The sequence below is a fragment of the Miniopterus schreibersii genome (assembly GCF_964146895.1).
Source record: "Miniopterus schreibersii genome assembly, chromosome: 3".
Taxonomy (NCBI): Eukaryota; Metazoa; Chordata; class Mammalia; order Chiroptera; family Miniopteridae; genus Miniopterus; species Miniopterus schreibersii.
This window is the reverse complement of record NC_138103.1, coordinates 23,209,552-23,236,764: the sequence shown is the minus strand read 5'-3', so window position 1 is coordinate 23,236,764 and position 27,213 is coordinate 23,209,552. Positions and strand designations below refer to the sequence as shown.

Here is a 27,213-nt window from a genome sequence, read left to right as displayed (position 1 = left end):
ACTGAAAATGTATAGTAATACATAAATGTAAGGCACTGTCTGAAGTTAACTGTTGCTGCTGACTGGATCCGCAGACAAGAGAAACGCAAACAGAACCAACTTTGTTCCATCAATTCCTGCCTAAAGTTTTCCATTTCCCTCAGTTTATATCACGTGCCCACGCTGTGCTTCAAAAAATATTTATCCAAATAATTTAATGCTGAAAAAGGTTAAATAACTTGCCCAAGGTCCAGTGGTAGTCCCGACAGGGATCTGACTCTCAAGGTTGGATCTGACGTACCACGTTAGTAATACAAATGTTTGATGGAATCAGCAAACGTCCTTGTACCCTAAACCCGCTAGCGGTTCTCACTCACGCTAGGCTGGGGCCGTGAAGATTGCCCCTCAAATAGGTACTTCCGGCTTTCTAAACAGCCCGGGCGCCCAGCTCATGACGCCATCGGGGTGCACGAAACGCCATCGCGTCGTCCTGCTCTTCCAGTGACCTTCAAGGCCACGGAGACGTCAGCAAACGGAAGTGCTCTTCCTGTGCGCTGATTGGTCGCGAGCTGCCAGCCCCGCCTTCTGCCTTCCGCTCTCTCGCTCAGCCCTCGGGGTCTTCTCGCAGTTTCGCACTTGCAGACGCCGAACCGCTGCGCCGTTAAGATGCCGCGTGGAAGCCGGAGCCGCACCTCCCGCATGGCCCCTCCGGCCAGGTGAGGCCGCCGCGGGGTTTGGGGCCCTGTCAGCGCCGTGACGCAGCGGGAAGCCGCGCTAGGCCTCTGCGCGGCCGGGCGGAGGCCGGGGGAGGCCGGGGACCAGGGCGTCTGAAGGCCGACGCGGCTTGGGCCGGACTCCGCCTGTCGCAGGCTGGTTGTAAATGGGCTTTGGCTAAATTTTCCGTTAGTAGCAAATATTCTAATTTCGAAAGCCCATGAGTTATTGCTTAAAATACCTCATAGCTCATTTTAAGTGAAAATAGCCAAGATGTAAAAGAACTGGACATTTATAAGTGTAAACAGGCCGAAACGTCAAAGTAGAAGAATAAATAAATATCTTTGTGTGTGTGTATATATATATATATATATATATATATATATATATATATATATATATGTACTTATACACACACATATATGTGGAAGAAAGGTGATATAATGGGGAAATTATCTAATTTCAATTCAGAGAATAATCTTCGAGCACTTGCCATAAGCAGTGAGCATTTTAGGGTCTCAGCCTAATAGGGGACACAGTCATTAAGGCTCTCACGTGTACGTGATGTTTTCTAGTTCATAAAATACTTTTAAAATTTACTGCCAGTTACACCTTGTGGTAACCCTAGAGGTCGATGTTATTCCTATTTTACAGAAATAAGGAAACCGGAAACTCAGAATCAATGCCTTGTCCAAGGTTATGCCTCCAGTGAGTAGGAAAGCCGGGTCTCAGACCCTCGTTTTCCAATGACTAATTGAGGAGGTTTAGCACAGTACCTATTGATTCACTGGACTGTGTTCATGCAGAGTGCCAGGAGTGTAGGGAAAGGGGTTCACTTATGAAAAGAAACTTCTGTCCAAAGGAGGGTAACCACGTTTTTATAAAGCGAAGTCATAAACTTTTGACCTGGCCTATTTGGGGGAAGAGCACCCAAGCCAACAATAAAAACTGGGTAGAGGGAGCATAATATATGTGAAGTTTTTTAAAGTGGCACAGGACATAGTGAAATTGTTGAAAGCATCCAAATGTCCTACAGATGGGAAATAGTTGAAATTAATTTTGGTATAACAGTTCAGGCAAGTCACTTCAGGCTTTGGTGTTCTCATCTGTAAAATGAAGGGATTGGACTAAATTATTTCCCCACTTGGCTATCTGCAGGTCTTCATTAAAATGTTATCAGCCCAGGGAGACCTCCCTTAACTCTCTTTAAATTATGACATTCCACAACATGCTCTCCCACTCTTGACATTTTTTCCTTAACACTTGTGATGAATCCTATAAGGATATTTTAAACTCTTAATATTTTACAATTTTTATGAAGTGTTGGAATAACTGTTCTTTTTCTTTTTTGGAATAACTTCTTTAAAGATACTGTGGGCTATGTGAATACATGAAAAGGGTTGCAAAAAAGCAGGAAAAAATAGTTTATACTTGGTAATTACAGCCTTAACAAAGGTTAAAGAGATAAAATGTAATAAAATAGTTCAGGGAATTGTGTTCTGTAAAGGTTTCTTGTGTGTATGTATTATTTGTGTTTAATAAATTAAAATGAAAATCCTGATGTTTATTTTAATGTACAATTTTTTTTAAAGTCGACAATTTTCAAACCTGGTTGGAAGTGGGAACTGCATACTTTTTGTTCTTTACTTTCACAGCCGGGCACCTCAGATGAGAGCTGCACCCAGGCCAGCACCAGCAGCTCACCCACCAGCACCGGCTGCACCATCTGCTATTGGCTCACCTGCTGCTGCACCCCGGCAGCCAGGTCTGATGGCTCAGATGGCAACCACTGCAGCTGGTGTGGCTGTGGGCTCTGCTGTCGGCCACACGCTAGGCCATGCCATCACTGGGGGCTTCGGTGGAGGAAGTAATGCTGAGCCCTCAAGGCCCGACATTACTTACCAGGTAAGATTTTGGGCAGTGTTTCCTTTCAGTGATATATTTTATGAAAAACCTAGTTATTTATATGTTTCGTATGTGTAAGACCTATCTGTAAATTTAGACTCCACAATGCTATTAACAGAAAATGATCAAAAGCCACATTTGGCAGTTGGAATTAGTGCCTTAGGCCAGCATCAGCAAGTACTGTACAAATTGTATTTTTTTTCCCAAGGAGTAGAACTATAGTAGTTCGGCCTGATTCACTGTAAAACAGCCATTTTCCCCTTATTTTAAATATTTTGTGTTGGTTACCCTTAACTACTTCAGTTTCACTCTATTCAAAAAATCTCTTTAATAGCTCTTTGCTCTCTGATCTCTTACCTGACATTTGCCACTGCCCCTCTGAGGTATGTGAATTTTCTCTTCTGGTGAGCATGGGTGTGTACTCTGTTGTATTTCTGGGATACTTGAAACTCTCTGTCTACTTTTCTATAGTAGCCTCATTTTTTCCTCCATGAAACTTCACTAAACCATTGATCTTTAAATGCCCAGATAACCATTTCACTTTATTTGCATCTTTGTTCTTGAATCTTGCTGATTACAACTGGAATTTTGCTAAAGCTCATTTTCTTCCTTGAAAATATTTCACTTTCCATGTTACTAGATTGAAACTTTAATTTGCAGCTGGGTTTAGTTGTTTCCCCAGTTAGCCTCAAAGACAGTGAATACTGTTCTTTGTTCAGGTGTAAATCTGATTTCCTTTCTCAACGTTATGCCTTTGCAGGAGCCTCAGGGAACTCAGCCGGCCTACCAGCAGCAGCAGCAGTTTGGCCCATGCCACTATGAGATGAAACAGTTTTTGGAGTGTGCCCAAAACCAGGGTGACCTTAAGCTTTGTGAGGGTTTCAGCGAGGTGCTGAAACAGTGCAAATTTGCAAATGGTAGGTGATACATCAATTCATAATTGAACCTGCGTATGCTTGATTCGTTTAATGATTGTTCTCCTAGACCATATAGAACTTAGGGAATCTGTGTTTAATAAATTAAATTGACAGATTAGAGGAGATTTTGTTAAAATTACTCTGAAGATAAGCTAACTTCTAGCAAGAATCTGGTACAAGGTTTCTAGTCATTATCTTAATCATTTACCAGTTGTGTTCTGAATCTGATTCTTCGTTAAACAGGTATAGATTAGTGTGCCAGATCTTACTGTGGTTAACTGCATGTGAGTGAACTAGACTTAAGGCTATAAATACAAAATTCTGTTTTCACCAAAGTCCGGGAATGCCCATAAAGACTCTGATGTTATTGCCATTCTCCATGCCTCATTTGAGAGAGACAAGTTAATTAAATCCCTCATTGGAACTCTGAGATTTAGGCTTTCCAGAATGTCAGCTTGTTTTCACATAATTTCCTTATATCCACCTAAGAATTCACCATCTATTAAAATACTTATTTTCATTTTCCCACCTTCATTTTGGGTAGGACATAAGAGAGAAGTTAATCCTTTCGAGTGATTGAACAAGGGAAATATGAGATTGCATGTCCAAGTTTATCAGAATTCTTTGATGAAGCTACATCTAGTATCAAAATAGCTATATTTCTGCTTCAGGACTCTGTCTCCAGAAGCACATGTGCCCTGTCTTTTCTCATTTGTGGCAAATGCAGAGTTGAAGTCTTGTTGGTTGCAGGGTACCTTCAATAACTTATGAAAGAAACCCTGGGGTTTTTTCTCTCCTTCCATAATTGGGAGGGCTTCTGTTTTGTTAAGACTATACAGCAAGTACTCTTCTAAATGTACCTTTTTTGTTTGCAGGATTAGCCTAATCAAGAAGTTTGCATTGAAGAAGTGGAAAATCATCCCTCATATCCACATTAATTTAGTATAAAAATGTAATTGATAGTGAAAGTATAAAACTACAAGTTAACTCTCCTTTATCATTAATAGTTTCCTTGCATCAGAATTGCAATGGAAGAGTGTTCTTGCTGTGTAGAAGTTCACTGAGATGGTATTGAGTTTGGGGCTGGGCAGATGTTTGTGTGGCCTCCTTAAACCTGCTTTCGTGATACTACTGTTTGTGAATCAGTTACAATAAAGTGATTTTCTTCCAAAATGGTGTCTGATAAGTGTAAAATCATAAATTAGGTAACTGTATTTTGCAGAAGAACATAATTGTCTCAACGTGTCTTTAAGTTTATCTAGTTTATAGTGTCTGGATATGAAATTAGCATCCACCCAGAGGGTCTAGTAGAGCTCCATGAGGAACTTTACTTGTAGAGAATTAGTTATGTAAGCAGTAGTTCACTAGCAAACATGCTGCTCATTAAAAAGGTTTCAGGTACTAGAGGTCTTTGGAGCCAGTGTTCAATAAACTGAGCAGTAACAAGAAACTGTTTAAAGTATTAATTGTTCTAATCAGATGAGTGATAAACGGGTTCCCTGTGCCCAGGTGAGCACTGCATGTCACAGATCCCTTAGTATTTAAGGTCAGAGATGAAAAACGTTCTAATACAGGCAGTTCCCCTGTAGATGTTTTTCTAATACTTAAGGTATTGTAGGTTCCTTGTCCTGAAAGACTCAGGCGAACTGCAATTGTCTTGAGATGGACTCAGTTTGAGGTATGTCATTAGGAGTTGACTTCCAAGTCTATAATATGCTCCTGAACTTTTCCATCTTTTAAATGTACCTTTCATAGGTTCTATTACCTAATTTTCCCCCCTCTAAGTTTTAGAGACCGCTATTACTACTAGGTGAGTGCTGTGTTGGTAGAGTGACCTTTTCTTCCAAATCATTCGGTTCCTCAAAGGGGCCAAGACTGCCTTGCCCTGAGCACCTGAATGACCACAGAATTTATTCCTGGCAAGTCCTCCAGCATATTCCCTCGTGGGTTCATCAGTGGGCGCCTTTGCCCATTTTCCTGGAGGCTCAGGACTTCTAAGTTCATAGTGTTAATGACCCTTATGTCCAAAGTGTAATGGTGTATAGTGTGTACCCAAATACTGTTAATGAATCAAAGGAAAATGAATCACTGACAATAAAATATAAGAGTCCGGCTGCCCTGCTAGGAACCATGGCTCCACAGAAAAGGGCACAGGGAATCATCCTCTAGTTGCAGTAGCATTTTGCCTTAAGGTCAGAAGGGATTTTGTCATGTGTGAAAGTACAAAATAGTATGAGTCAAGTCTGTAACTTAGAACCAGAAAAAAAAAGACTTGTTGACAAGTAAAAGGTGAAGATTGAAGTGTTTTCATCCTTGGAGCCAGATGTTGCACCACAATAAACTGAAGACCTTTGTACATAAAGCTCAGACCCTGGAATCATTTTCAACTCCTTTATATATAGCAATTCAGCGGAGTATTTCCCCAAAGTGAAAAATAGATGGTCAGTGTGATATAACAGCACTTGGGCTCACCTCTGGGGTTAATCTAGGCACTCCTACTCACCTGTTCTTCCACTTTGAACAAGTCACGTTCTCTCTAAAATTGGCTACTACCAGAGTTTTGGGGTCCAAGTGAAGGGCCTTATAAGATGCTAGTCAAATAGGTGTTTATGGGCTCAGCTCCTGTGAAGCACATACAAATTACCCCTTCATCTGTATATTAGAATTAAGGGTTTGAAAAAAGGTTGCTTTAGAATAAGGGAGAGTAATGAACAAGTGTCTACTGTGTGCCAGCACATTGTATGCATTATTTCCAATTCTGTCAACCTCTTACAGTAGAATCATACTGATGAGGACCCTCACCCGAAGAGCCCAGAGTCGCACACAAAGCCCATATGCTTTTCCTGGCACACAGAAGTCTTCACTGTAGAAACTGCAGGCTGACGACAAAACGGGTTAAGGGTGAAATAATGAAGGCAAATGAGAGGTCGATTCCTGAAGCGGATGTTGTCTAACCTTGAAGGTCTACATTTTGTAGGGCACCCACACAAACTGTCCCTGAGCAGATCCTCATGTCCGGGTCCCGACACTAGTGTGGGTGCACCAGTGTGCTGTTTCCTGATCACAGCAAACAGAAATAGCTCCCAGACAAGCAGGTTGGCTTCAGATCTTCTGAGCCTAGAGGCCAATTGAGCTCCAGAAGGAAGATCCGTCAGTCACCTCATGTTGCCAGGCCTGGTCCCAGGTCACCCGAACTTCCCTCACCCTCCACCAGAGGTCACCCCTGCTGAGACTTGGCCAGCAGCCCGGTTTGCCCTTGTGATTTATTTTTGGCACCTCAGCCTTCCCTCATCAAGTAGCAAAGCACAAGGAAGAGCAGCAAAACATTCTGCTCTGTCCACCGGCAGCTGCTCAGGACACACTTCAGTCTTCTGTCGCCCCCTTTCCGCAAGGGGCTGTGGGACCTTTGAGATTCCTGTCAAGTCCACTCAAGGGCCTGCGAGGACCTAACGGTGAGTAGCTGGGCCAGTGATGGGCAAAAGCCAGGCTGCAGACAGGGAGAGGGGGAGGCTGTGGGGTAGAGAAGATAGAAACCCCGAAATCCATTAGACCCGCTTCTTTCTGAAGGCAAGTGGACCACAAGAGCGGCAGCATTGACTCTTGAGGCCTCCAGAGGAGTTTAGAAAGTGGGTGCCTGTGACTATGTTTTCAGATTCTGAGTTTGGGGGAGGGAAGTTATGTTCCAGAAACCACTAAGCCCATTTGATGACCCCTTTCAAAGAGGTTTAGGGACAGTGTGGGGGGTGCAGGTGGGGTCAGTGAACAGAGGCACAAAGTTAGCCCCAAGTTAGGCCTAGAACAAGGGGAGAGGGCAAGAGAAACCTCCCCCACCCCACTCCAGGAGAGATGAATGCAGTCAGGACTAGCTGAACTTGGCTGTGGCATGGAATGGATCCTTCGGCTGGGATGGCATCCTGGGGTGGGTCCAGATATACCCTCTGCCCATGGAGGGCTGGGGGAAGGGAAAGAACTGGTCTATCCAGTGTTGGGAACTTAAAAGGACTTGCCAGGAACCAAACTCAATGTTATAGGGAACAGGCTCTCCTATGCTCAGTTGGGGTTGCTGACAGGGCAGAAGCAGCCTGTGAGCAGCTCAGGTGCCTGCTGCTGGCAGAGGAGACTGTTATTCTCATTCTCTGATAACCAGGCACCCAGCAGTGGGGACACCAGGCTTCCTGGAACAGTCAGTCCGAGTCCCGAGGCAGCCAGGGCTGCAGCTTGGCTGGTCAGCAAATTGGCCCTTTGGACAGGACGGGCCTTGTTGGGCCCAGAAAGGGCAGTAGAAGTGGGGCTAGAACAGTTGGGCCCTGCCGAGTGGCAGCTTGTGCCTGTTTTCTGTCTGCTCTTCTTCCTGTCAGTAGAGAACTTTCCCCATTCCTCAGATCCTTCATCTGAGGTCGGTACCCCTGTGGCCTCTACATAGCTGAAGCAAAGCTGGCCAGCTCAGCTCCTCTGTGTCCAGGCCTGAGTGTCCTAGCTCTGTGCTGCCCCACACTGTGCAGGACCACTCGGCTCGCTGGTCATTGTCAGGTAGGACACGGGGCATTCTGCCAACAGAACAGTGCACCAAAGGGAAACCTCCAACAACTCACATCTAGGGAGCAGCACCTGCTACATGTCTGCACTGCACACAGAGGGGCTGGGACATCCTAGAGAAGATTACAGTTTTTGTTTGTTTTTATTTTTTTAATACTAGAGAAGAGGGGGGAGAGAGACACACACACACATCAATGTGAGAGAGAAACATTAATTGGTTGCCTCCCACATGTGCCCTGACTAGGAATCGAACCCACAGCCTTTCAGTGCACAGGATGACCCTCAGCCAACTGAGCCACTCCGGCCAGGCGAGAAGATCACGGTTTAATGGGGGACATGACAGCACACACTGACAAGTGACACCAGAGGCTGGGACCAGGATTCTCCCATCGAGCTCTGCATCCCCCAGAGCATCTCGCACAGTGCTTTACAAAGAGTATAAAAGGATGAATGAAGGAAAGGTGATTATGAAAATCCGTGTTAAGGACAAAACGAGAGAGGAAGGAGCAGTGGGAAGGTCAGGAAGCATGTTCTGAAAGGGGTGTTTTCAGGGTCAGACAGTTAGGACCCGGGTAGCCAAGGAGAGGCTGTGAGAGCAGCATGTTAGGAAGATGACATTGTGCAGCTTCTCACGTTTTCCACAAGCGCAGAGAGCAGGCAGAGGAAAAGCAGCACCAGCCTCATCTCCTCAGAGAGGAGAGGAAACCGCACTTGCATTTGTCCTCTAAAGAGTTTCTCTGTGGTTCTTTCCAAGTTTATTTTTATTGACTGATTTGAGGGAGAGAGAAACATCGATTTGTTGTTTCACTTACTTATGCACTCGTTGGCTGATTCTTGTATGTGCCCTGACCAGGGATTGAACCCACAACCTTGGTGTATCAGGATGACACTAACCTATTGAGCTACCAAGCCAGGGCGTTTGTGGTTCTTTCTAAAATCAAGGGTGTGTCAGCCTCCTCAGAGCTACCTTTGGGGCCTGATGGCCCGATGTCCTGCCGCAGCCTGGGCCTGGCTGAGTATTTCTGCTCCTGCAGGGGGAGCAGCAGCTTAGAGAGAACCTGCAGGGAGACATGGGCACCTGGGCTCACAAGAGTTCACAGCCAGTGGGAAGAAGTGGGAAGAACGATGCTGGGCTCTTTCCAAAGCATTTTTCAACACACAAATATTTGTTTTGAACGTTTACAATAGGCCAGCCCTGTGCTGGGAGAGACAAAGATGGGTGAAAATGGTCCCAGCCCTCAAAGAGCACATCCCTTAGGTCAGGATGGCTGACAGCTTCTTTCCGTGCCCCTCTCAGAGCCCTTCAGAACTACCCCAAGGAGCTGAGCATGACACGGGATGAGGCACTGCTGGACTCACATTCCACAGAGGGTTTCTATGAGAACTATGAGCCCAAGGAGATCCTGGGCAGGTAAGGCCCAGACCTTCCCCAGGAAATGCTGTCCTAGGCACCCGCCAGCTCTGCAGGCTGGGCCAATCTCTGCTTGGCCCTGAGCACCGAGCCCATTTCCATCCCAAAGCACTGTGCAACTGGAGAATCCCTCCCCTCCTGAACAGGACAGATAGGGGGTGTAAGAGTACCCAGATCAGAGACCTCTCTTGGCAAAGAGCTTCCCGCAGTGCTGACTGATGCTGATGACAAACACATCCAAACCCAGCACTGGGCCAGGGTCAGGGATCAGGGGTCAGAGGAAGCTTATGACCTTAAGAGTGTGGAGCCTCTTTCTATGTGTGAACACTGAGCTGGGAGTTAAGAAGCCTGGGACCAGGCTTGTTATTCATCAGTATCCTATTGTCATCAAAAGCTCACTGGGAGTTGGGGAACAAGGCAGGACATCTTTGCTGTGGCCTGGACTTGGGACACACCCTGGGACCATCTGTCCTCTGCACCTCCAGGGGAGTTAGCAGTGTCGTCAGGCGCTGTATCCACAAGCCCACGTGCAAGGAGTACGCCGTGAAGATCATTGACGTCACCGGCGGAGGCAGTTTCAGCCCCAAGGAGGTGCAGGAGCTGCGAGAGGCCACGCTGAAGGAGGTGGACATCCTGCACAAGGTGTCAGGATACCCCAACATCAGTGAGTGCCGGCTCCCAGCCATAGTGGGGTGCTCTACCATGCTTTTGCCCTGATAACCCAAGTCAGGGAGTAGAGCCCACTGCGCAGCTAGCCAGAACTGTCCAGAGTGTCTCCTGCACCCTGAGGCCCCACCAGCCCAGTGCCCTGAGGCTTCAGGTTCCAGCTCCAACCTCCAGGAAGACTGCTCCAGGGATTCAGCTCTAAGTCTCCTCTTCCAGCCAGTCAGAAGGGGTCCCTCTGGGGCTGGGTGTTGGTGGGGGTGGGATGTGAAGTCCCTGGGCCTGCCCCTTCCCCTGGCGGGCCTCCTTTGAGTCCCATCCAGATACCCCCTCCACTTCTGAAGTCAGCTCCAGCAGCTTTAATCCCCCTGCCCCTATGCCCCGCTGCTTCTGCCCAGGCTCCTCTGCCACCTGAGACAAGCCAGCCATTTCCATTTCAGTACAGCTGAAGGACACTTATGAGACCAACACTTTCTTCTTCTTGGTGTTTGATCTGTAAGTACCCAGCCCTGGAGCCAGCCATACCCTGAGGCCCATCGGGAACCTCGTGTTGTGGTCCCTCATCTAGGGCTTCCCGGAGACTAGCAGCCAGACCCCTACACTGTGGATGCCAAATAGGATCACAAGTGCTTTAATCAGATCAGCCCCTGGGGTGGGGTCAGGCTGCCAGGTTTTGAATCCTGGGTCTACCACTTATGGGTTGGATGTTTTCTTTAAAAATCCATTTTCTCATCAGTATTGTGGGACTAATAACAGCACAGCTACCAGCACAATGTAAATATTAATAACAATTAGCTACAATGATGATGATGGTCATTCAATACTGACTCTAGACATTAAGGGTATGACCGTGAGCAGGACAGATAAGGTTCCCGACTTCATGTAATCACTTTCAAACAGGAAGCGATCACGCCGTAACATACACACGCAGCCAAGTCCATGCACACAAAGCTGAACGGCAGTTAGGGAGAGGTGAGGCCTCTTTTCTTTGGATGACGTGGTGAGGGAAGGCTCTGCAGGACGTGACCTGAGCAGAGACCTGGGTGAGGTGAGGGAGGAATCTGAACCAAGACCTGGAGAAGGGGCCTTCCGGCAGATGGGAGAGCCAGAGCAAGGGCCCTGCTGGACGGGCTCCGCGTGCTGGAGGACTGGCAGGGAAGCCAGGGTGGGGGAGTGGAGCGAGCCTGTGGTGATGGCAGGATGCGAGGTCGGACAGGACCGAAGACCAGATTCTGCGGGCATTTTAGCTGTGGTAAGGACTTTGGAGGGTGGACATCAGGAGAGCAATGATTTGATTTGCTTTTGAAAAGGATTTCCCCGACTGTCAGGAGGCCAGAGTGGAGAGGAGGAGGAGCAGTATTGAGGTGAAAGGCCCACCAGGGAGGTAAGGGTTGTGTCTGCGGTGCGGTTCTAAGATGGACATCATCGTCATCATCAGGGGAGTGTCACTATTCCCCTGTGTCTGCACCAGCAGGGCTACTGAGGGGAGCTCCTTGTTACGGGCACCAGTGGGCCCTCCAGCTCTGAGAACCTCTGTTTCCCCAAGAAAGGACAAATGATACCAACCACTCTGCCTGTGTCACCAGGCTCCAAGCATCAAATTCGAACAACACAAAGTGCTCTGTGAATGGGGCATTCAGACGCTATTACCATTTTTGTTAGAAAGGTTCCCAGGGAAAGGAGCTCCCTGGCTCCTTGTTTCCCAACTCTTCTGAGTCCTAGCTGAAGAACAGAAATCTCTGCTGTTGGCCCACTGTGAAAGGGGTGTCTTCATTTCTCCATACATAACAGCTAGTTTAGGGACTGGGTTTCTTAGAAAATTGTTCAAGCAGATTTTGTAATTGTTGGAACATTTCATATTGTGGCTGTACTGAAGTGTCATTTGACTTGGAGAAACAATGTAAGTTGGCGTGTGCATACAATTAAACCGCCAGCTCCAATAAGGCAGGAGCCTGCTGATGGAACTTGCACAGTCCCCAGTACTTACAGGTAAATCTTTTTTGCTGCTGCTGCTGCTATTGCTCATAGTGAGTTGTCCTAGTGTCTTTAAAATGGAATTAAAATGACAAAAGCTGGATTCATATGTTGCTTTTTAGGAACACATTACAGATGTTGTATAAAGCAAGGCTTATCTCTGTAAATTCTAGGTTGTTTCCTCGAACAGAACCTGTCTTGCTGCTCTGGCAGCTAAGTTCAATGGTTTTCTTGCCTCCCAGTGACACTGGCAAAATTCCTTGAGCCCTAGGAATCCAACTGCTTTCCCTAGAGGGCTGGGTGAGAGGGGGCAGGATGCACCTTTTCTATTTAAGGCAGGGAAACTTCCCCAGGGCCCCTCCAGACTAGATGGCGGCAGCTGCCCCAACTCCACTCAGTGGCACTGTCCTTGGGGGCAGCTCAGATGTCTCTAACCTTTGAAGAAGTTGCTTGGGGAATCTATTTTTAATGCTGCCCCAAGTTACTCGCCAGCTTATAACTAGATTGTTCTAGCACAGACCTCTTTATAGACCACTCCAAGAAGTGAGAAGATTGAACAGCAATTCTTAATCCCCAAACAGGCAAAACTGCTCCTCCAACACTTGTACTGCCACTCCATTTGAGCCTGAAAAAAAAAATCAGGATACTCCTGTCTTTCTGATGTGGGTTTGGGTCCTTGGGCCAGGGGGGCCTTGGACCAGTTTTTTACCTCCCAGCCCTGACTTTGGCCCTGATAGATCCCAGTCCATGATGTCCTTCCACAGATGGGGGAGCACCCTCACACTGGTGCCATCCCACCCCTCCGGCCTCCCTTGCTCTTCTTCTGGTCTTCCCAGACCACCTCTCCACGCACTTCCCAGCTCCTCCCTGCAGACCTTGGTCATTTGCCTCTGGAGGTACAGGGTGAGAAGGAGCTCTCTGGGAGCAGGGTAAGAAAGGGGTGGTCTTGGGACCAATTCAGCTACAAACCCTGTGTCCCCACAGGATGAAGAGAGGGGAGCTCTTTGATTACCTCACTGAGAAGGTCACCCTGAGTGAGAAGGAAACCAGGTGAGGACCCACTTGCCCCTCCCTCACTCCCTGTCCGAGTGCTAGTGCTACAGGCACCCAGGTCTTGGAGGGGCATGGAGTGCACTTGTCTGGGGTAGGGGTGTGTGACACTGGCTTTTGTGACCTTCCTCCCTCCTTGGCTCAGCCTGGACTTCCCAGACTGGCCCGAGTCCTCTCTCACTTGCAGTCTGGCTGGTATGTGGGTTTTGGTCTCCCTGCCTGCTACCTGGCCCTGCAGAGTAGGGGACAAGAGTGAAATGTGCCTGTCCCGCCCCAGGAAGATCATGAGAGCCCTGCTGGAGGTGATCTGCACCTTACACAAACTCAACATTGTACATCGCGACCTGAAGCCCGAGAACATCCTCTTGGATGATGACATGAATATCAAGCTCACAGACTTTGGCTTTTCCTGCCAGCTGGAGCCAGGAGAGAAGCTACGAGGTCTGGTAATGTGGGCCCATTCCAGGGGCTCAGGCTTTCTCACCATTTGCCCAGGAACAGAGATGGCCCGGCTTCCTCCCCTATTTTTCCACCCAGAAAAAAAATCCTATCATTTCAGGGCTAGATGTCTTCTCAGGTAGGCCCTTCTTCTCAGGACTGAGTTGAGCCAGGTTCCCATTGCCTGAGTTCCAGGCCAGAATGGCTAGACCAGGGAACCGACAGGCCCTGAGGGGGTGGCCCTATGAGCCAGCCCTTGCCCCTGCCCTTGCCCCTGAAGTTGGCCAATGCTAGGAGAGTCCCAGCGCAAACACCATTTCTGATCCATCTTCTTTCTTTGGACCTTCTTTTTCCAAGTGCCCCCTGCTGACCTATCCTGATGGTAACTATTCCTGCAGAGGTCTGTGGGACCCCCAGTTACCTGGCCCCTGAGATCATTCAGTGCTCCATGAACAATGACCACCCGGGCTACGGGAAGGAGGTGGACATGTGAGTGTGTTGGGGAGAAGGGACAGGGGTGCCACCTTGGCCAGGAACACCTGACTGGGGAGGGGAGGAACTGGCCAGAGCTACAGCCAGCCCTCCCGCCTTCCTCCCCACCCCTGGCGCCAGGTGGAGCACAGGGGTCATCATGTACACCCTGCTGGCCGGCTCCCCGCCCTTCTGGCACCGGAAGCAGATGCTGATGCTGAGGATGATCATGAGTGGCAACTACCAGTTTGGCTCCCCCGAGTGGGATGACTACTCGGACACCGTGAAAGACTTGGTGAGGGGCCAGGCCCGCTGGCTCCTGGGCTCAGGCAAGGGGGCAGTCGCCATGGGGAGAGGGGGGTGTGCCAGGCACAGGATGGAAGAGTCTGCCAGGAGAGACCCCATGTCTCCTGAAGTGCTGGTGAGGACCCTGCCTCGATGTTTTCACTACCCACCCCCTGTTCTCTCAGGTTTCCCGCTTCTTGGTGGTGGACCCCCAGGGCCGCCTTACGGCAGAAGAGGCCTTGGCGCACCCCTTCTTCCAGCAGTATGATGTGGAGGAAGTGCGGCACTTCAGCCCGCGGGGGAAATTCAAGGTACTGAAGCTCCCTTCCCACCAGGGCCCTGGGGCAGTCGCTGCTGCCTCCTCAAGGCCAAGCCCCCAAGTCCATTCTTTCCCCCCAGGGACTGCTCCTTCCGCCTAGGGTTTCCAGGGCCCCTGCCCTTCCCCTCCCACCCACCCATGATGGTTCCGGGAACCTCTGGCTTCAGGGAAGACAGGTGTCACCTGACTGGCTCCCGCAGTCTAAATGCTTTCGGATGCCTGGGGGGGGCAGGAATGGGGGGAACCCTGGGAAGGGCCCGTCAAAAGCCACAAGCTCAGGGCCTCCCTGCACTGGATGGGAGGAGACAGGCCTGCAGGGGCTGGCCCAGGCTCAGTCCCGGCCTTCCTCAGGTGATCGCTCTGACGGTGCTGGCTTCAGTGCGGATCTACTATCTGTACCACCGGGTGAAGCCCGTGACCCGGGAGATCGTCATTTGTGACCCCTATTCCCTCCGGCCTCTGCGCCGACTCATCGACGCCTACGCTTTCCGGATCTATGGCCACTGGGTAAAGAAAGGCCAGGCGCAGAACCGGGCGGCCCTCTTTGAGAACAAACCCAAGGCCGTACTGCTCTCCCAGGTCGAGGAGGACTACTGAGGGGCTGGCAGGAGGGAGGGGGAGCGAGGGCACAGGCAGCGAGGGGAAGCCACAGAAACATTAGTCAGACAAAGGAGTGAGACTGTGCAGAGGGCCCCTCGATCCTGGCCAGGCCGCCTGGGCCTGGGCCATCGCTGCTCAGAGGCTCTGCACCAGAAGAGCGGGGCACTCCCATCACACAGCGGTAAGTGCAGATGAGGCCAGGCCCACAGGAGGGGACTAGCTGTGGTCCTGCTCTCCACATCCCGGTTGTACCACCATCTCAGTCTCTCCTCATGGGGGGCCCTGAGTTACTGACACTCGGGTGCACCTCCCTGAGGGTCCCAGCGTGAGGAGAAAAGACGGACAGCAGTCTGAGGTATACAATCACAGGAGGCTTTACTGACCTCAGTGTCCAGGGACACACGGGAGCAGGTTCTTCTCTCAAGGGGGCAGGTTTTCAGAGGCATATGGGAGCCCTTACATATAACTAACAACAGAAAGGGACACTTTTCACGCTTGTCTCGCTGGCGTACTATTTACTTTGTGACTCGCACGATGCACAGTTTGGCCTGGTATATACTTGGTTCTCCCAGACCCTTTGAAGACGGAATTGTGCTTGAAAGAGGCCACATCACTGCGTTTTACTTACAGAGAGTGGAAATTACATTCCTTCAGAGGCACATAGAACACTATACATGAGGGAAATGAAGGAAGAATTTCCTTCCTACAGTCATTTTCTGGGAAAACAAAGAGAACTGTGGAAATTCTGCCCTCAGAAACAATGTCAGATTCCGGAATCAGACACAGAGAAAGGGGGAGGGAACAGATTTAAATTTTTTTTTAACAAACTGCCTTTAAGAATACTCTGCCCCAGTCATTTGAGTATTTGGCCCCTGTATGGTTAATATTTTACCTCTAAGAGAAACACCCAGCTCCCACCACAATCAGTGAGCTGGGCCCCTTCACCAAGAGACAGCAGCTCCTCTGAGGCCAGAGGCCTCTTCTGCCCTGGTGGTAAGTGCCTGTCATAAAGGAAGGGGGGAAGGGGAAGGCAGTCATTCCCGAGGCTAAATTTGAAGAGCTTCAAGTTTGGCTGTTTGGAATGTGACCAGGGAGTGGCATGGGTACCACGGGGGCTCTTCTCCTTGGCTCTGAGTGGCTGCTCACAGCTCCCCCGGCAGACGGCCTATATTGGAAGCACAGCGGAAGCCCAGGTTGTCGGAGGCTGAATCTGGAGTGTTGCCCATCCTGCCAACAGAAAAGGGGACAGAGAATGAACATTTGTTGAGAAAGGGGCCTTGGGCCTTACCCAACTTTCCTGTTCCACCTCCCAGGGACTGCTGTGGTCTGGGGGGCCCCCGAGGACTACAGAGGGCATGGTCTGGAAATAAGCCTGGTCAGAGGGCACTCCTGGGGACATGAAGTGGCCTTGGGACAGGGTTGAGGAAGAGAGAGTGGTCCTGAGACACTGCACTGGGAGGCAGGAAAGACCATGACTAATAACTTTGACTGCTAGTAGTTAGGAATAACTAAGCTGAAGGAAAAAAAACTGTTGGCAAGAAGTGAGAGTATCACAGTGCCAGAAGCTTCTTTTCAAAGAAGTTTCACATATATCCCTCATTTGCCATTTTCCAGCTGCTCTGGAAAGCACGATTTGTTCACCATTTTATAGACCCAGGATCAGATACTAGAAAGGTTTAAATTTCTTGCCCAAGGCCAACCATTGCTTCAGTGGCACAACAGAATCAGTGTGAGACACAGTTTCCAGGCCAGTACTTTTTCTACTATTTTGTCCTAAAAAAAAACACCTGAGAGAATCCAGGGGCCTCTGTGGGTCCAAGAAACACCTGCAAACCTGATATCCTGAGGCCATAGAAACAGTGGCCTCTACAGTCCTTATGGAGCCCAGGAGTAGGAGGAGTTGCAGAGAGATCAACAGAAATAAATCTACAGATGGATGAAGTAGAAAGGGGACCAGAAGCCTGGGATTCTACCATTCAGGTGCCACCACTAACCATCTGTATGAAATGAACAGGTCCCAGGACCCACCTGAGCCCATTTTTAACTTGACTGTAAATCAAAATGATTGTAGAAATGATTTTTCATGAGCCCACCTGTTTAAAGAGTCAGCACTGCCATGACCCATGGCCATGACCTATTGATGTGGCCATTCTACTTCCCTCCCTCTGCACACCTACTTATGAGGACAAGAAGAGAAGCCCACGTAATTGAGATGCTGGACACAAAGTCTCCCTTGGTGCTGAGAGCTGAGAAGAAAAGGCACAAGTTGTCCTGGACTGTTTTGTTTTTCCTGGCAAGCACTGCCTTTCTTTTCCACAACCACATCTCCTGGTGGAAGCAGAGATGCAGAAGCAGTGCCAAGACCAGCTGTGGTGGCGCCTGTGCTCTGAGAGGACACGTCCCAGACTCTCAGCCCCCATCTACCAAGCTCCTTACCTGGTGGTGACCCGGGCCCGGTGATTGGCGGAGCCATCGGATGTGTCGATCCAGGATGCCCCCCGGAGGACACGCATGTCCTGGTGAGCACCCTGGTATGGTGAAGCTGTCCACTCCCACACGTTGCCCACGAGGTCATAGAGCCCTGCAGCACAGCAGGTGGGTCAGTTCTAAGCTGGGAAGCATGATGCCCACCTGCTAGCCGTCAACGCCCTGGGAAGCGAATGCTCCCCCGGTAGCACTTCTCTCTGCCTCATCTATCAGATCTGCTCCCACCAGCCAATTTTTGAATGTTGACAGATGAGAAATCTTACCATAGTTATTCTGTGGGGGGAATGCATTCACTGGAGAGACCCCATGGAAGCCGTCCTCAGCCTTGTCACCCTTGGGGAACTTTCCCTAAGGGAAAGAGATTTAGGAAGATTTACCATCCTGTCCTATGGCAGGTGTTCCTGCCTGCCCACAAGAAAACCAAGGTCATGGTGCTGGAATAGGGGGAAGGGCATATGGCAGTGATCAGAAGTTCCCAGCCTGAGCTCCCAAACCAGTGCCTCATGTCCTCCGCCATGACCTCCCAGCTGGCTCAGGAAGTGTGTGGTCTCCCCTGTGCCTGCAGTGGTCCGTGTCAAGCCCATCCCACTCCCACTTTCCCCACTCTCAGAGCCTGCCTCCCCTCTGCCTCCAGCCCCGTGTCCTAGGCGCCTTGGGAAGAAAGGCTTCTCCTCCCCTTCTCCATGCCCTGCACCCTCCACCTTCTTAGGAACCACAGATGCCCATCCTATGCTCTCTGGTGCCATCTCTCTCTTCCACCACCCATAGGTTTAACTTTGCCTCATCTGCCCTGACTCTGCCTTCCTCACCTCTTGCTCTTTACCACCAAAATTCTTGAAAAAGTAATCTATATTTGCAAATGCGATTTGTTCAACTTGTTCATGCCTCTCATTAAAATTGGGTTCAGCTGCCACGACTCTATGGCAGCTGCTCTTCTGAAACAGAAGATGAAGGGACTGTAGTTTACTCAACACCCACCATGTGCTAGGGCTGCTACACTTACGTCTTTTTCTTTTTTTAGTGCCCTGACCGGGAATCAAACCTGCAACCTCGCTGTATCAGGGCAATGTTCTAAACAACTGAGCTACCCGGCCAGGGCCTACACTTATGTCTTTTAATTTAATCCTTGCAAGATTGTGAGGCAAGTGTTTTTTTCCCTATAAAAAACTAGCAACTGCCCGGCCAGGGTGGCTCAGTGGTTGAGCGTAGAGCCATGAACCAAGAGGTCACCGGTTGCGGGCTCAATCCCCAGTGGAAGGCATGCTGGAGGCAGCCTATTGATGTTTCTGTCTCTCTATCCCTCTGTTTCCTCTATCTCTAAAATCAACAAAAACATTTTTAAAAGCCTAACAACTAGCAACTGAGGCTCAAAATAGTTACTTTATCAAAGATTAAACAGTGTATGTCAGATATCTCTTTCTGCAAAGCTCTGATCCCAAGATCATTTGAAAAGTCAGTCTCACCCTCAGGCCCTTTTCAATGCTTCTCCCTAAAACACTGAGGCTGTGCTCCCCTCACTCGACAGTCTCCTGGGGCGTGTGTGTGTGTGTGTGTGTCATTCTTTCCTAAGGTATATACTGATGACTCTCAAGCTACTTGCTCTGACCCAGACCTTTGTCCTAAGTTTCAGACTCACATTTTCAACTTCTGACTGATCATATAAAGGACCCAAAGACATCCTAAGCTAAGCTGATCTTACACTGATCAGGCTCTATCCCTCTGGCCCAACAAGCATATTATCTATTTGGATAGTTGCAGCACCATCGCTCTGTTTTTCAAACTTGTATTCATGCTTGAGTCCAACTCTCTTCCACCCCTCCACATTTGATTAATTACCAAACCCTGTCTATCTGCTCAGACATGCCTCTCCCATTTGGCTTCCTCTCTATCCCACTTCCACTTAATTCAAGTGTTTGTAATCACCTGGGCCACTGCCACAGACTCAAATCTAGAGACCCCCAGCCACCTCTGCAGCTCTACTTCATCTGGTCCTGCACAAATGAGCAACCATTAGCATCCCACAGGTTAACACCTGATGTTGTTATTCCCCTGTTTTAAAACCTCCAGTGGCTCCCCAATGCCTAGAGGGGAAAATTTAAAACCATACCCGGGCACACCTGCTCCTTCAAAATCTGCCTCCAACCCACTGTCTATGTCGTTTCCTAGGCCCGCCCCCCCCCCCCAATTGTTTCCCAATGCTCCAGCCTCTCCGAATCTGTCATGTTTCCAAACACACAGTAGCCTTTCCTAATACAATGCCAACACTCACATTGCTTCTTCTGTTATGCTTGGAACACCCTTTCCTCCACTCTTCACTTGGCACACTCCCATTTGATCAGCTTGAATGTCATCTTCTCTGGGAAGTCACCCCCAGTGCTCTCAGGCAATGAATGACTTCCTCCCGAGCACACTCTGCACTACCACCTTGTCTCCTGCTTCACCCCTTAACCGGCTTTCAGTTCCATTAGAACCCAAGCTCTCTGAATCCCACAGCCTAACACAATGCCTGGCCTACGGCAGGTCTCAATGCTTTGAGGAGGGTCAGGGGTGAGGAATGTCTCTTACCTGCCACAGGTTGGTGCGGTTTGGCTGGAACTGGTTTCCCCAGGGGTAAACCTGACCTGCCGGGAGAGCAAGGAGACAGCAGTGGAGAGAGAGGTGAAGAGTTGGGAAAGACAGAAAGAGTGGGGGAACCCAAAGGAAGTTATTTTTCTATCCCCTGCCCATCCCTTCCACTCATTGCACTGCATTCGGAGCCCCGCCTCCTGTGTTACCCCCAGGGCAGTGCAATCCTAGGTGTGGTTCTGATCAAGGCCAGTCTGTAAACCATTTTGTTACCAGTTCACGTGGAGATCGGTGCCGAAAATTGAGAGTAACCACTGAGAAACTAGTTCATTGGACTTACAAGCTAAAAGAACAAGCACCCTCATGTATCACAGTACTAACTTTGACTATTGTATTGGTATAGCTGGTGTTCACGTGAAGAGTGTGTAGAGGTCCTGAATATGAGGAATTGCTAGGTCACTCTCATAACTGTCTTTTGTAGTTAGGATTGCGGAACAACAAAGTTACGAGCAACAAGCAATTTTTAATATTACTCTCTATAGGCCTATGGAAAAGGCATGCGGTTTGGACAGCTCTCCTCTTTTTCTCTATGCGATGCTGTTCTGACTGTATTTTTTGAAATGTAACATGTCTGTGGAATCTCCAACAATAAAAAAAATTAGTGTTTTTTTCATTCCATTTTCCAGTTATGAATTTCTATGATATTTTACATACTATTGGTCTGAGATAAATGAGAAGTGAAAATAACAACAGGAACTGGTCCTTCACTACACGCTTGAAAAAGCACTGCTCTAGGGAGCATGGAGCCTTCCCACCCTTCAAACCCCCCCCCCCCCCCCCAGTGCCTGGCAGGATGGAGAGTGCAGAGGGAAATCGCCCTGGCATCTCTGTACCCTTCAAGCCCCCTCGGGCCGCGAACTCCCACTCTTCCTCGGTGGGCAGCCGTTTCCCCCGCCAAGCACAGTAGGCCTGCGCATCGTTCCAGCTCACATGCACCACTGGGAGCTCCAGCCTCTCTCGGATGCCCGAGCCGGGACCTGCAGGCTGACAGCCGGGAGGAGTGAAGTGAGACAGGCTTTAGGAGCTCACAGAACTCTAGGAAGGCTAGGCTTAGGGTACCTGAGTGCAGCTTGTGACACTAGGCGAAGCAAAGAAGTTGGAAGAGAGAGCCTGGTGAGTGAGGAGAGGTCCAGAGTCAGAAAGGAGAGACTAACATGAGACTGAAAAGAAAACTGGGATGGGCGACAGAAAAAAAACAAGGGCAGAGGAGACAGTCACTTGTCTGTTTTCCTGAAATTCCTCTGTCAGCCTTTTTAACTTAGTATTCCCAGCTGGGCGAGGGGTCTAGGGAAGCCAGCCCTCCAGGGGTAGAAAACAAGGTGCAGAAACCAACCCTTACCTGCCTCCAGAATGCCCTTTCCACTGGAAGCCACCAGAGAACAGGCTACAAAGAAGAAAGAGCATGGCTGAAAACAGGAACAAGACTGCAAGATGCTCAAACCCAGCGCGGCACCTGCCTGAATGACACACGGGAGGCGGGGCAGACATTTCAGGCCGAGACTCAGGTGCTCCAAGTGAGGCTGTGTCTGGAATCTTTAAAGTATAATGTCTCAGGACCCTCACTAGAGGGAGGTTGTCAGGATGTTCTGCTTGTTCAGGACGTATCTTGAACCTTATATGTATCTCTCTATGCAGGAACCAGCTCAGGGCTCGCTTCCTGGGACTGGGTGCTCACCTGAACCCTCCAGGGAGGGCTTCTCTCAATTGCTGCCTCCAGCTCTCAGGTTTGATTTCTACTGTGGTCCAGGTGACTCCACATCCCACAGGATTCTATGTCCAGGTCCCACTCCCATTCCCTCAACCACACGCCCAGGGTTTCTCACCTTCATTTGCTGAGTTGCTTTGTTTCTAAGCTCATCGGAGACAAAGTCCTCAAAGACAAAGCTCCACCCAAAGGTCTCGGCCTCTGTCTGGTACTTTTTCTCCCTGACAAACTCCCTGAAAAGAGATATTTCACTTGGTTCAGCTGAAAGGTTTCTGTGCTCCATCCTCCCCTCTCCTGCTCCAGAAAAGCTCACATATCCTGTAAGTCACACATCACAGAGCTCTCATGAACTCCAAGGAATTCACCGTAGACCCTGAACAGGTTTTCTTTTAAAATCTGTTGCTTGTATGTGCAATTCACATACGGTGAAATTCAGCCTTTTGAGTGTATGCTTTTGTGAGTTTTGACAAAGCATACAGTCACTATCACAATCAAGAAACAAAGCAGTTCCATTAAACACCCCCCAAAACTCCCCTGTGGCCCTGCAATCGCTGATCTGTTTTTTATCCCTATGATTTTACCTTTCCTGGAATACACATTCACATAAATTGAACCATACAGGATATAGTTTTGGGGTCTGGCTTCTCTCAGTATAATGCCTCTAAGATTCATCCATGCTGTTGAAGGTTTTGGTAATTTGTTCCTTTTCATTGCTGAGTAGTATTTCATTGTATGGATGTACCAGATTTTGTTTATTCATTCGCCAACTGCAGGTCATTTGGGTTATCTCCAGTTTTTAGAGATTATAAATAAAGCTGCCGAGAAGATTTAAGGGTGGGGAATAGGTCTCTTTTCTGAAAAGTCTTTCCTATATACCTAGTCTCACAACGATCATGGGAGGGAGGCGGAACAGGTGTTATCATCTCCATCTAACAGAAGAAAGAAACTGAATCAAGTAAAAATGAGTTGCTGAAAAAAACAAAAGAAAAGAAAAAAATTAAAGACAAAAAAAAAAAGTTGCTGAGATTTTAGAACAGCTTTTCATAGTTGGGTATGGCTTAGCGTATTTCAGCAAGGAGATTGCTGGGCCAGATAGATTGATTTCATTATCACTGGCTGGTGCCAGCCCTCTGATACAAGAAGATACTGTTCACCCACCAGAGGGGCACTGAGAATAGAGTAGATCAGAACTGGTAGCAACAGCTATTTACCAGCCTCAGAGCATCTGAACAGTTTGAGAATCTTTTGCCAGACAGGCAGATGAAATATGGGTTCTAAGCAAAGTTTAGGGACTTGCTAGAAGTGACGTTATATTTCTACCATATACTAGGTCATAATTTGAAATCTTAAAGATACATACTGTGCAGCTATCTATTTTGGTTTGCCATGATATGGTACAAGTCTGATCAGAAAGGATTTCTCCTTCAATTTTAATAACTTTCTTATCTAAAAATACTTTAAAAAAGCATATATAAACAGTATACATGGTACTGTAGAAAAATGAGAAAATACAAGTAGGTAACAAAAAATTAACATAATCCATTATCACACCAAATTCTCATTCCATATTCTCCCGGCCACCCCTCCCCCCCACCCCATTTAACAAGGTGTTTCCCTGGAATTATTTTCATTTGGAAGTCACAAAAACATGGGAAAAATCTGTCAACTAATGCACTTCCACTTCTTCTTTAATGCATACACATTCTATATACATAGGTTTTAAAAATGGGATCACACATTATATATTATTTTGTAAGCTACTTTCTTCCCTTAGCATCTCATAATTTCCTGGGGTTTTTTGTTGTTGTTGTTTTCAATCCTCATATGTTGAGAGAGAGGAAGGGTGGGGAGAGAAAGAGGCAGGCAGGGGTGGGGGGTGGGGAGAGAAACATCAATCGGTTGACTCCTGGCCAGGGCTCATAACTCTCTTTTTGACAACAGGATTTTTTTTTTTTTTTTTTTAATATACCTTTATTGATTTCAGAGAGAGGAAGGGACAGAGGGGGAGAGGGGAAATGCGGAGAGAAAAAGAGAAAAACTCTCAATGATGAGAGACTCATTGATCTGCTGCCTCCTGCACACCCTTCACTGGGAGTCTAGCTGCAACCCAGACATGTATCCTGACTGGGAATCAAACCACAATCCAACAGTGATCTCCTGGATCATCGGTTGGTGCTCAACCACTGAGCCATGCGGACCAGGCTTGACAATAGGATTTTAAATGCTAAGTATTCTGTTATATTGATACAGTATGTTTAAATATCCTTAAATTGTTAATAGTTGTTTACAATGTCATCTTTTTAGCTAAATGTTTTTGAACAACTTTAATTCTTTCCTTGAGACAAATCCCTAGAGGTGGAATCACTGAGTGAAAGGGCCGGAGGAGTATACCAACAATCCTATGCTTACTTCAGTATACGTCTCCTGAATCAATTTTCCCCCATAACCTTCTACCTTCAAATGTTTTAACTCCACAAATGTAACATTTAAGTCATTTCCCATATTTTTTATTACCTTCCTGTCCCCTCCCTTTCCTCCTCCAACAGCCTCTCTATACATTCACCCCTGTACCCCCTGAAGGTAAGTTACAAAATGTATCACCTTGAGGAAACTAAGGCAGTTCAACCTGTGAGCTGCGACCACAATGTTTGACTTCTAAAACAATGCTATTCCCTAAATATATACAAAGGGAATTCAAGGCACTCTCAGCTAGTATGACCCTCCTCCCAATCCCTTCTCCCTTGTTGAAGAGGTTTCTGTTGAGCGTTTCACTTTTGCCCAGATTTCTTAGTGCTATGCCCAGTGTAATAGAAAATCCACTGGCTCAAGAGTCAGGGAATTTGAGCTACAAGCCCAGGTCTGCCACTAACAGAGAGCAAGGTAAACCTCTTTGGACTTCAGATTCTTCACCTGAAAAATGTAGATAACACTTAGCTCACAGTATTATTGCAAAGATATGTGATAGTGAACCAGCTAGCTTCCTTTTAGATATTAAGAATGAAGATTTGAAAGAGCCTTTACTCCTCCTGGATGAACTCCTGATGTACCTGAAATCTTTGTTGGTGACAGGAAATATGTCGATGGAAAAAGGTTTTACTGTCACCTCCCGGACAGGTCCTTCACCATCTCTTCCATCTGGTGAATTTGTTCCCATCTGGAATCTCCCACCTGGTAGCTGAACCATGCCTGTCACCTGCCCATTTCCTGCAGAGAGAAAAAAGACAGTTGTCACTAATACACGAGTATATAAAAATCAAGTGGCAATATTTGGATCATATATAATACTCATAAAAATGAGTGTGCATCAACAAAAAAATGGAGGCTTAAAATTTTTGCTTTAAATTCTTGTTCTCCCACATAATTTGCTGGGTGACCTTAGGCAATCACTTAATCTGAGTTTTAATTTCTTCATCTATAAAATGGGAATAGCATCTATCTTATAGGCATAGCTGCACGAATTCAGTGTAAAATGTTGAGCACATGGTAGGTTTGCAACAAATGTTTATTTCCTTACTTCTCGATTCCTCTATACAACAACCCTTTGTCCCAGCGATGTAAATCTAGACACTATACCCTGAAATATATCTAGACCTTTCTACCCATACTTCTGCTCATGCTGTTTCTCTGTCTCTTCCTCTCTACCTGTTGAACCCTTATCAGTTCTTACCATTATATCACGTACTCCAGAAAGGAAAGGACTACATCTATTTTGCAAATGTATCCCTGGCACCTAGCGCAAGTGCAAAATAATTACCATCCAATTGAATGAGCTCCTTCATACTTGCTGTTTGAATGCCTCAAAAAAAAAAAAAAAAATCAAATTAAAAGGATCTTTAATTCTATCCCCTTCTTTAACAGGAGGGAAACCAGGACCCAAAAAGGAAAGTGACTTTAAAGAGCTAGTTAGCAGGAGACAGGACTAGATCCAGGTCTCTTGACTTCCAGGCCAGTGCTATTTCCAACAGGTAACACTTCAGGGTATTACGCTTCTACCTAAGGGTGTCTAAGAACCTTAATTCCTCAAAGGCAGAGTCTATGTCTTTTCACGTCCCTCCGGATCCCGTCTTTGGCTCTCCTTCTCATTCTGATACACTCACACTGAGAACTCCACTCACTTCAAGGGGGGAAAAATGAGGCAGGCCGGAAAATCTCAGAATAAAAGGGAACTAAGAAAAAAACATACAATTGCAATGTAGAAAGTTTATCTTGACACGAATTCAAGAAGTAAGCTATAATTAAAAAACACTTATAGTAGGTGAATCTGAACACTGGCTGGATGTTAAGTTTTGTAGGTGGAAAATGGCATGGTGTTTTTTTTCGTGACTTGACTTTTGGCTACTGGAGCCCAATTACTTAGGAATAAAATTGTGTAAGGCTGCATTCACTCAGTGTGATCCTGGGGGGGGGGGGGGTCGGTGCGGGTGACCAGAGATGCAAGACTGGCCGCACACTGGCTGCTGTTAAGCTGGGGGGGGGGTACGGGGGGGGGAGCTCGTTACACTTACAGTCTGCTTTTTTAACTTATGCTCGAAGATTCCAAAATGATAAAAGTAAAAAGGCAGTAAAATTCAAGGACGTGAGCTGTGAGTCGCCTGGGGGGACAGCAGTCTCTGGGGAGCGCCCACCCCTTCCCCGACGCTTCCTGGGGCAAGTGGCGCCAGGGGGAGGCGGGCGGCCCAGCGCACTGACCTCGGTCGATCCGCAGGCTGGACAGGAGCGACAGCAGGGCCAGCAGCGGCCGCGAGGAACTCATGCCGGGAGCGCGAACCGCCGCGGCACCCGGAACCCAGCACACGCCCGCCCGTGCCGCGCATGCGCTCTACGCGCACCACGTGGACTACCCCTTGTGCACTGCCCCCTAGCGCACCCTTTAGATAGTCAACCCAAGGGTGTCATTAGTCCAGGTGCCCAGAACAGGCTGGGGCCTGAATTTAAAGCGGGGTCAGGCTAAAACAAACACAATTTCCTCAGGGTTCGTGTCGAGAGGCCTGCCATTTCAGAATCCCCTTCATGACCTGTTAACATTTGGAGGGACTTCCTTTCCTTTTATATTCAGATTCCTTTTAACAAACAAAATAGATCCAGAGACACAGAAGCATGGAACAGACTGAGGGATCTGAGGGAAGGCTGTTGT

The 27,213-nt window shown here is 47.9% G+C and overlaps 3 protein-coding genes across 7 annotated transcripts; 2 read left to right on the top strand and 1 right to left on the bottom strand.

The window, feature by feature from the left end:
• The first annotated feature begins 528 nt into the window (after positions 1 to 528).
• Positions 529 to 4,688, top strand: CHCHD2 (coiled-coil-helix-coiled-coil-helix domain containing 2). Its single transcript, XM_081132257.1, has 4 exons — positions 529 to 695; positions 2,349 to 2,598; positions 3,359 to 3,515; positions 4,391 to 4,688. The coding sequence occupies exons 1-4, from the start codon at positions 646 to 648 to the stop codon at positions 4,399 to 4,401; spliced, it is 468 nt and encodes a 155-aa protein (XP_080988383.1). The 5' UTR covers positions 529 to 645; the 3' UTR covers positions 4,402 to 4,688.
• Positions 4,689 to 6,775: 2,087 nt separating this feature from the next.
• Positions 6,776 to 18,687, top strand: PHKG1 (phosphorylase kinase catalytic subunit gamma 1). 2 transcript variants are annotated; one of them, XM_081133633.1, is made up of 11 exons: positions 6,806 to 6,967; positions 7,898 to 8,045; positions 9,349 to 9,462; positions 9,948 to 10,126; positions 10,566 to 10,620; positions 13,084 to 13,149; positions 13,427 to 13,590; positions 13,986 to 14,076; positions 14,200 to 14,353; positions 14,529 to 14,654; positions 15,014 to 18,687. In XM_081133633.1, the coding sequence occupies exons 3-11, from the start codon at positions 9,380 to 9,382 to the stop codon at positions 15,257 to 15,259; spliced, it is 1,164 nt and encodes a 387-aa protein (XP_080989759.1). In that variant the 5' UTR covers positions 6,806 to 6,967; positions 7,898 to 8,045; positions 9,349 to 9,379; the 3' UTR covers positions 15,260 to 18,687. The 2 variants fall into 2 exon arrangements, with proteins under 2 accessions (XP_080989758.1, XP_080989759.1); XM_081133632.1 differs by lacking the exon at positions 7,898 to 8,045 and having other exon boundaries at positions 6,776 to 6,967.
• Positions 15,614 to 26,923, bottom strand: SUMF2 (sulfatase modifying factor 2). Of its 4 annotated transcripts, none has more exons than XM_081133634.1 (10): positions 26,769 to 26,883; positions 25,834 to 25,875; positions 25,127 to 25,283; positions 22,198 to 22,312; positions 21,714 to 21,758; positions 21,208 to 21,358; positions 20,315 to 20,370; positions 18,013 to 18,097; positions 17,699 to 17,843; positions 15,614 to 16,489 (listed from the first exon to the last, which is right to left on the bottom strand). In XM_081133634.1, exons 1-10 carry the CDS (start codon positions 26,830 to 26,832, stop codon positions 16,405 to 16,407), a joined length of 945 nt encoding a protein of 314 aa, XP_080989760.1. In that variant the 5' UTR covers positions 26,833 to 26,883; the 3' UTR covers positions 15,614 to 16,404. The 4 variants fall into 4 exon arrangements, with proteins under 4 accessions (XP_080989760.1, XP_080989762.1, XP_080989761.1 ...); XM_081133636.1 differs by having other exon boundaries at positions 26,585 to 26,867; XM_081133635.1 differs by lacking the exon at positions 25,834 to 25,875 and having other exon boundaries at positions 26,769 to 26,923.
• Positions 26,924 to 27,213: the final 290 nt, after the last annotated feature.

Excerpts from the sequence above, each read along its gene's own strand:
- PHKG1 (XM_081133632.1), top strand. The coding sequence starts at position 9,380 with ATGACACGGGATGAGGCACTGCTGGACTCACATTCCACAGAGGGTTTC. Across the intron at positions 13,591-13,985 it reads GCCAGGAGAGAAGCTACGAG|AGGTCTGTGGGACCCCCAGT; the intron begins GTCTGGTAATGT and ends CTATTCCTGCAG. Across the intron at positions 14,077-14,199 it reads TACGGGAAGGAGGTGGACAT|GTGGAGCACAGGGGTCATCA; the intron begins GTGAGTGTGTTG and ends CCCTGGCGCCAG.
- CHCHD2 (XM_081132257.1), top strand. The coding sequence starts at position 646 with ATGCCGCGTGGAAGCCGGAGCCGCACCTCCCGCATGGCCCCTCCGGCC. Across the intron at positions 696-2,348 it reads CGCATGGCCCCTCCGGCCAG|CCGGGCACCTCAGATGAGAG; the intron begins GTGAGGCCGCCG and ends TTACTTTCACAG. Across the intron at positions 2,599-3,358 it reads GGCCCGACATTACTTACCAG|GAGCCTCAGGGAACTCAGCC; the intron begins GTAAGATTTTGG and ends ATGCCTTTGCAG.
- SUMF2 (XM_081133634.1), bottom strand. The coding sequence starts at position 26,832 with ATGAGTTCCTCGCGGCCGCTGCTGGCCCTGCTGTCGCTCCTGTCCAGC. Across the intron at positions 21,759-22,197 it reads AAGCAACTCAGCAAATGAAG|CCTGTTCTCTGGTGGCTTCC; the intron begins GTGAGAAACCCT and ends TCTTCTTTGTAG. Across the intron at positions 20,371-21,207 it reads GGCCCGAGGGGGCTTGAAGG|GTCAGGTTTACCCCTGGGGA; the intron begins GTACAGAGATGC and ends CTCTCCCGGCAG.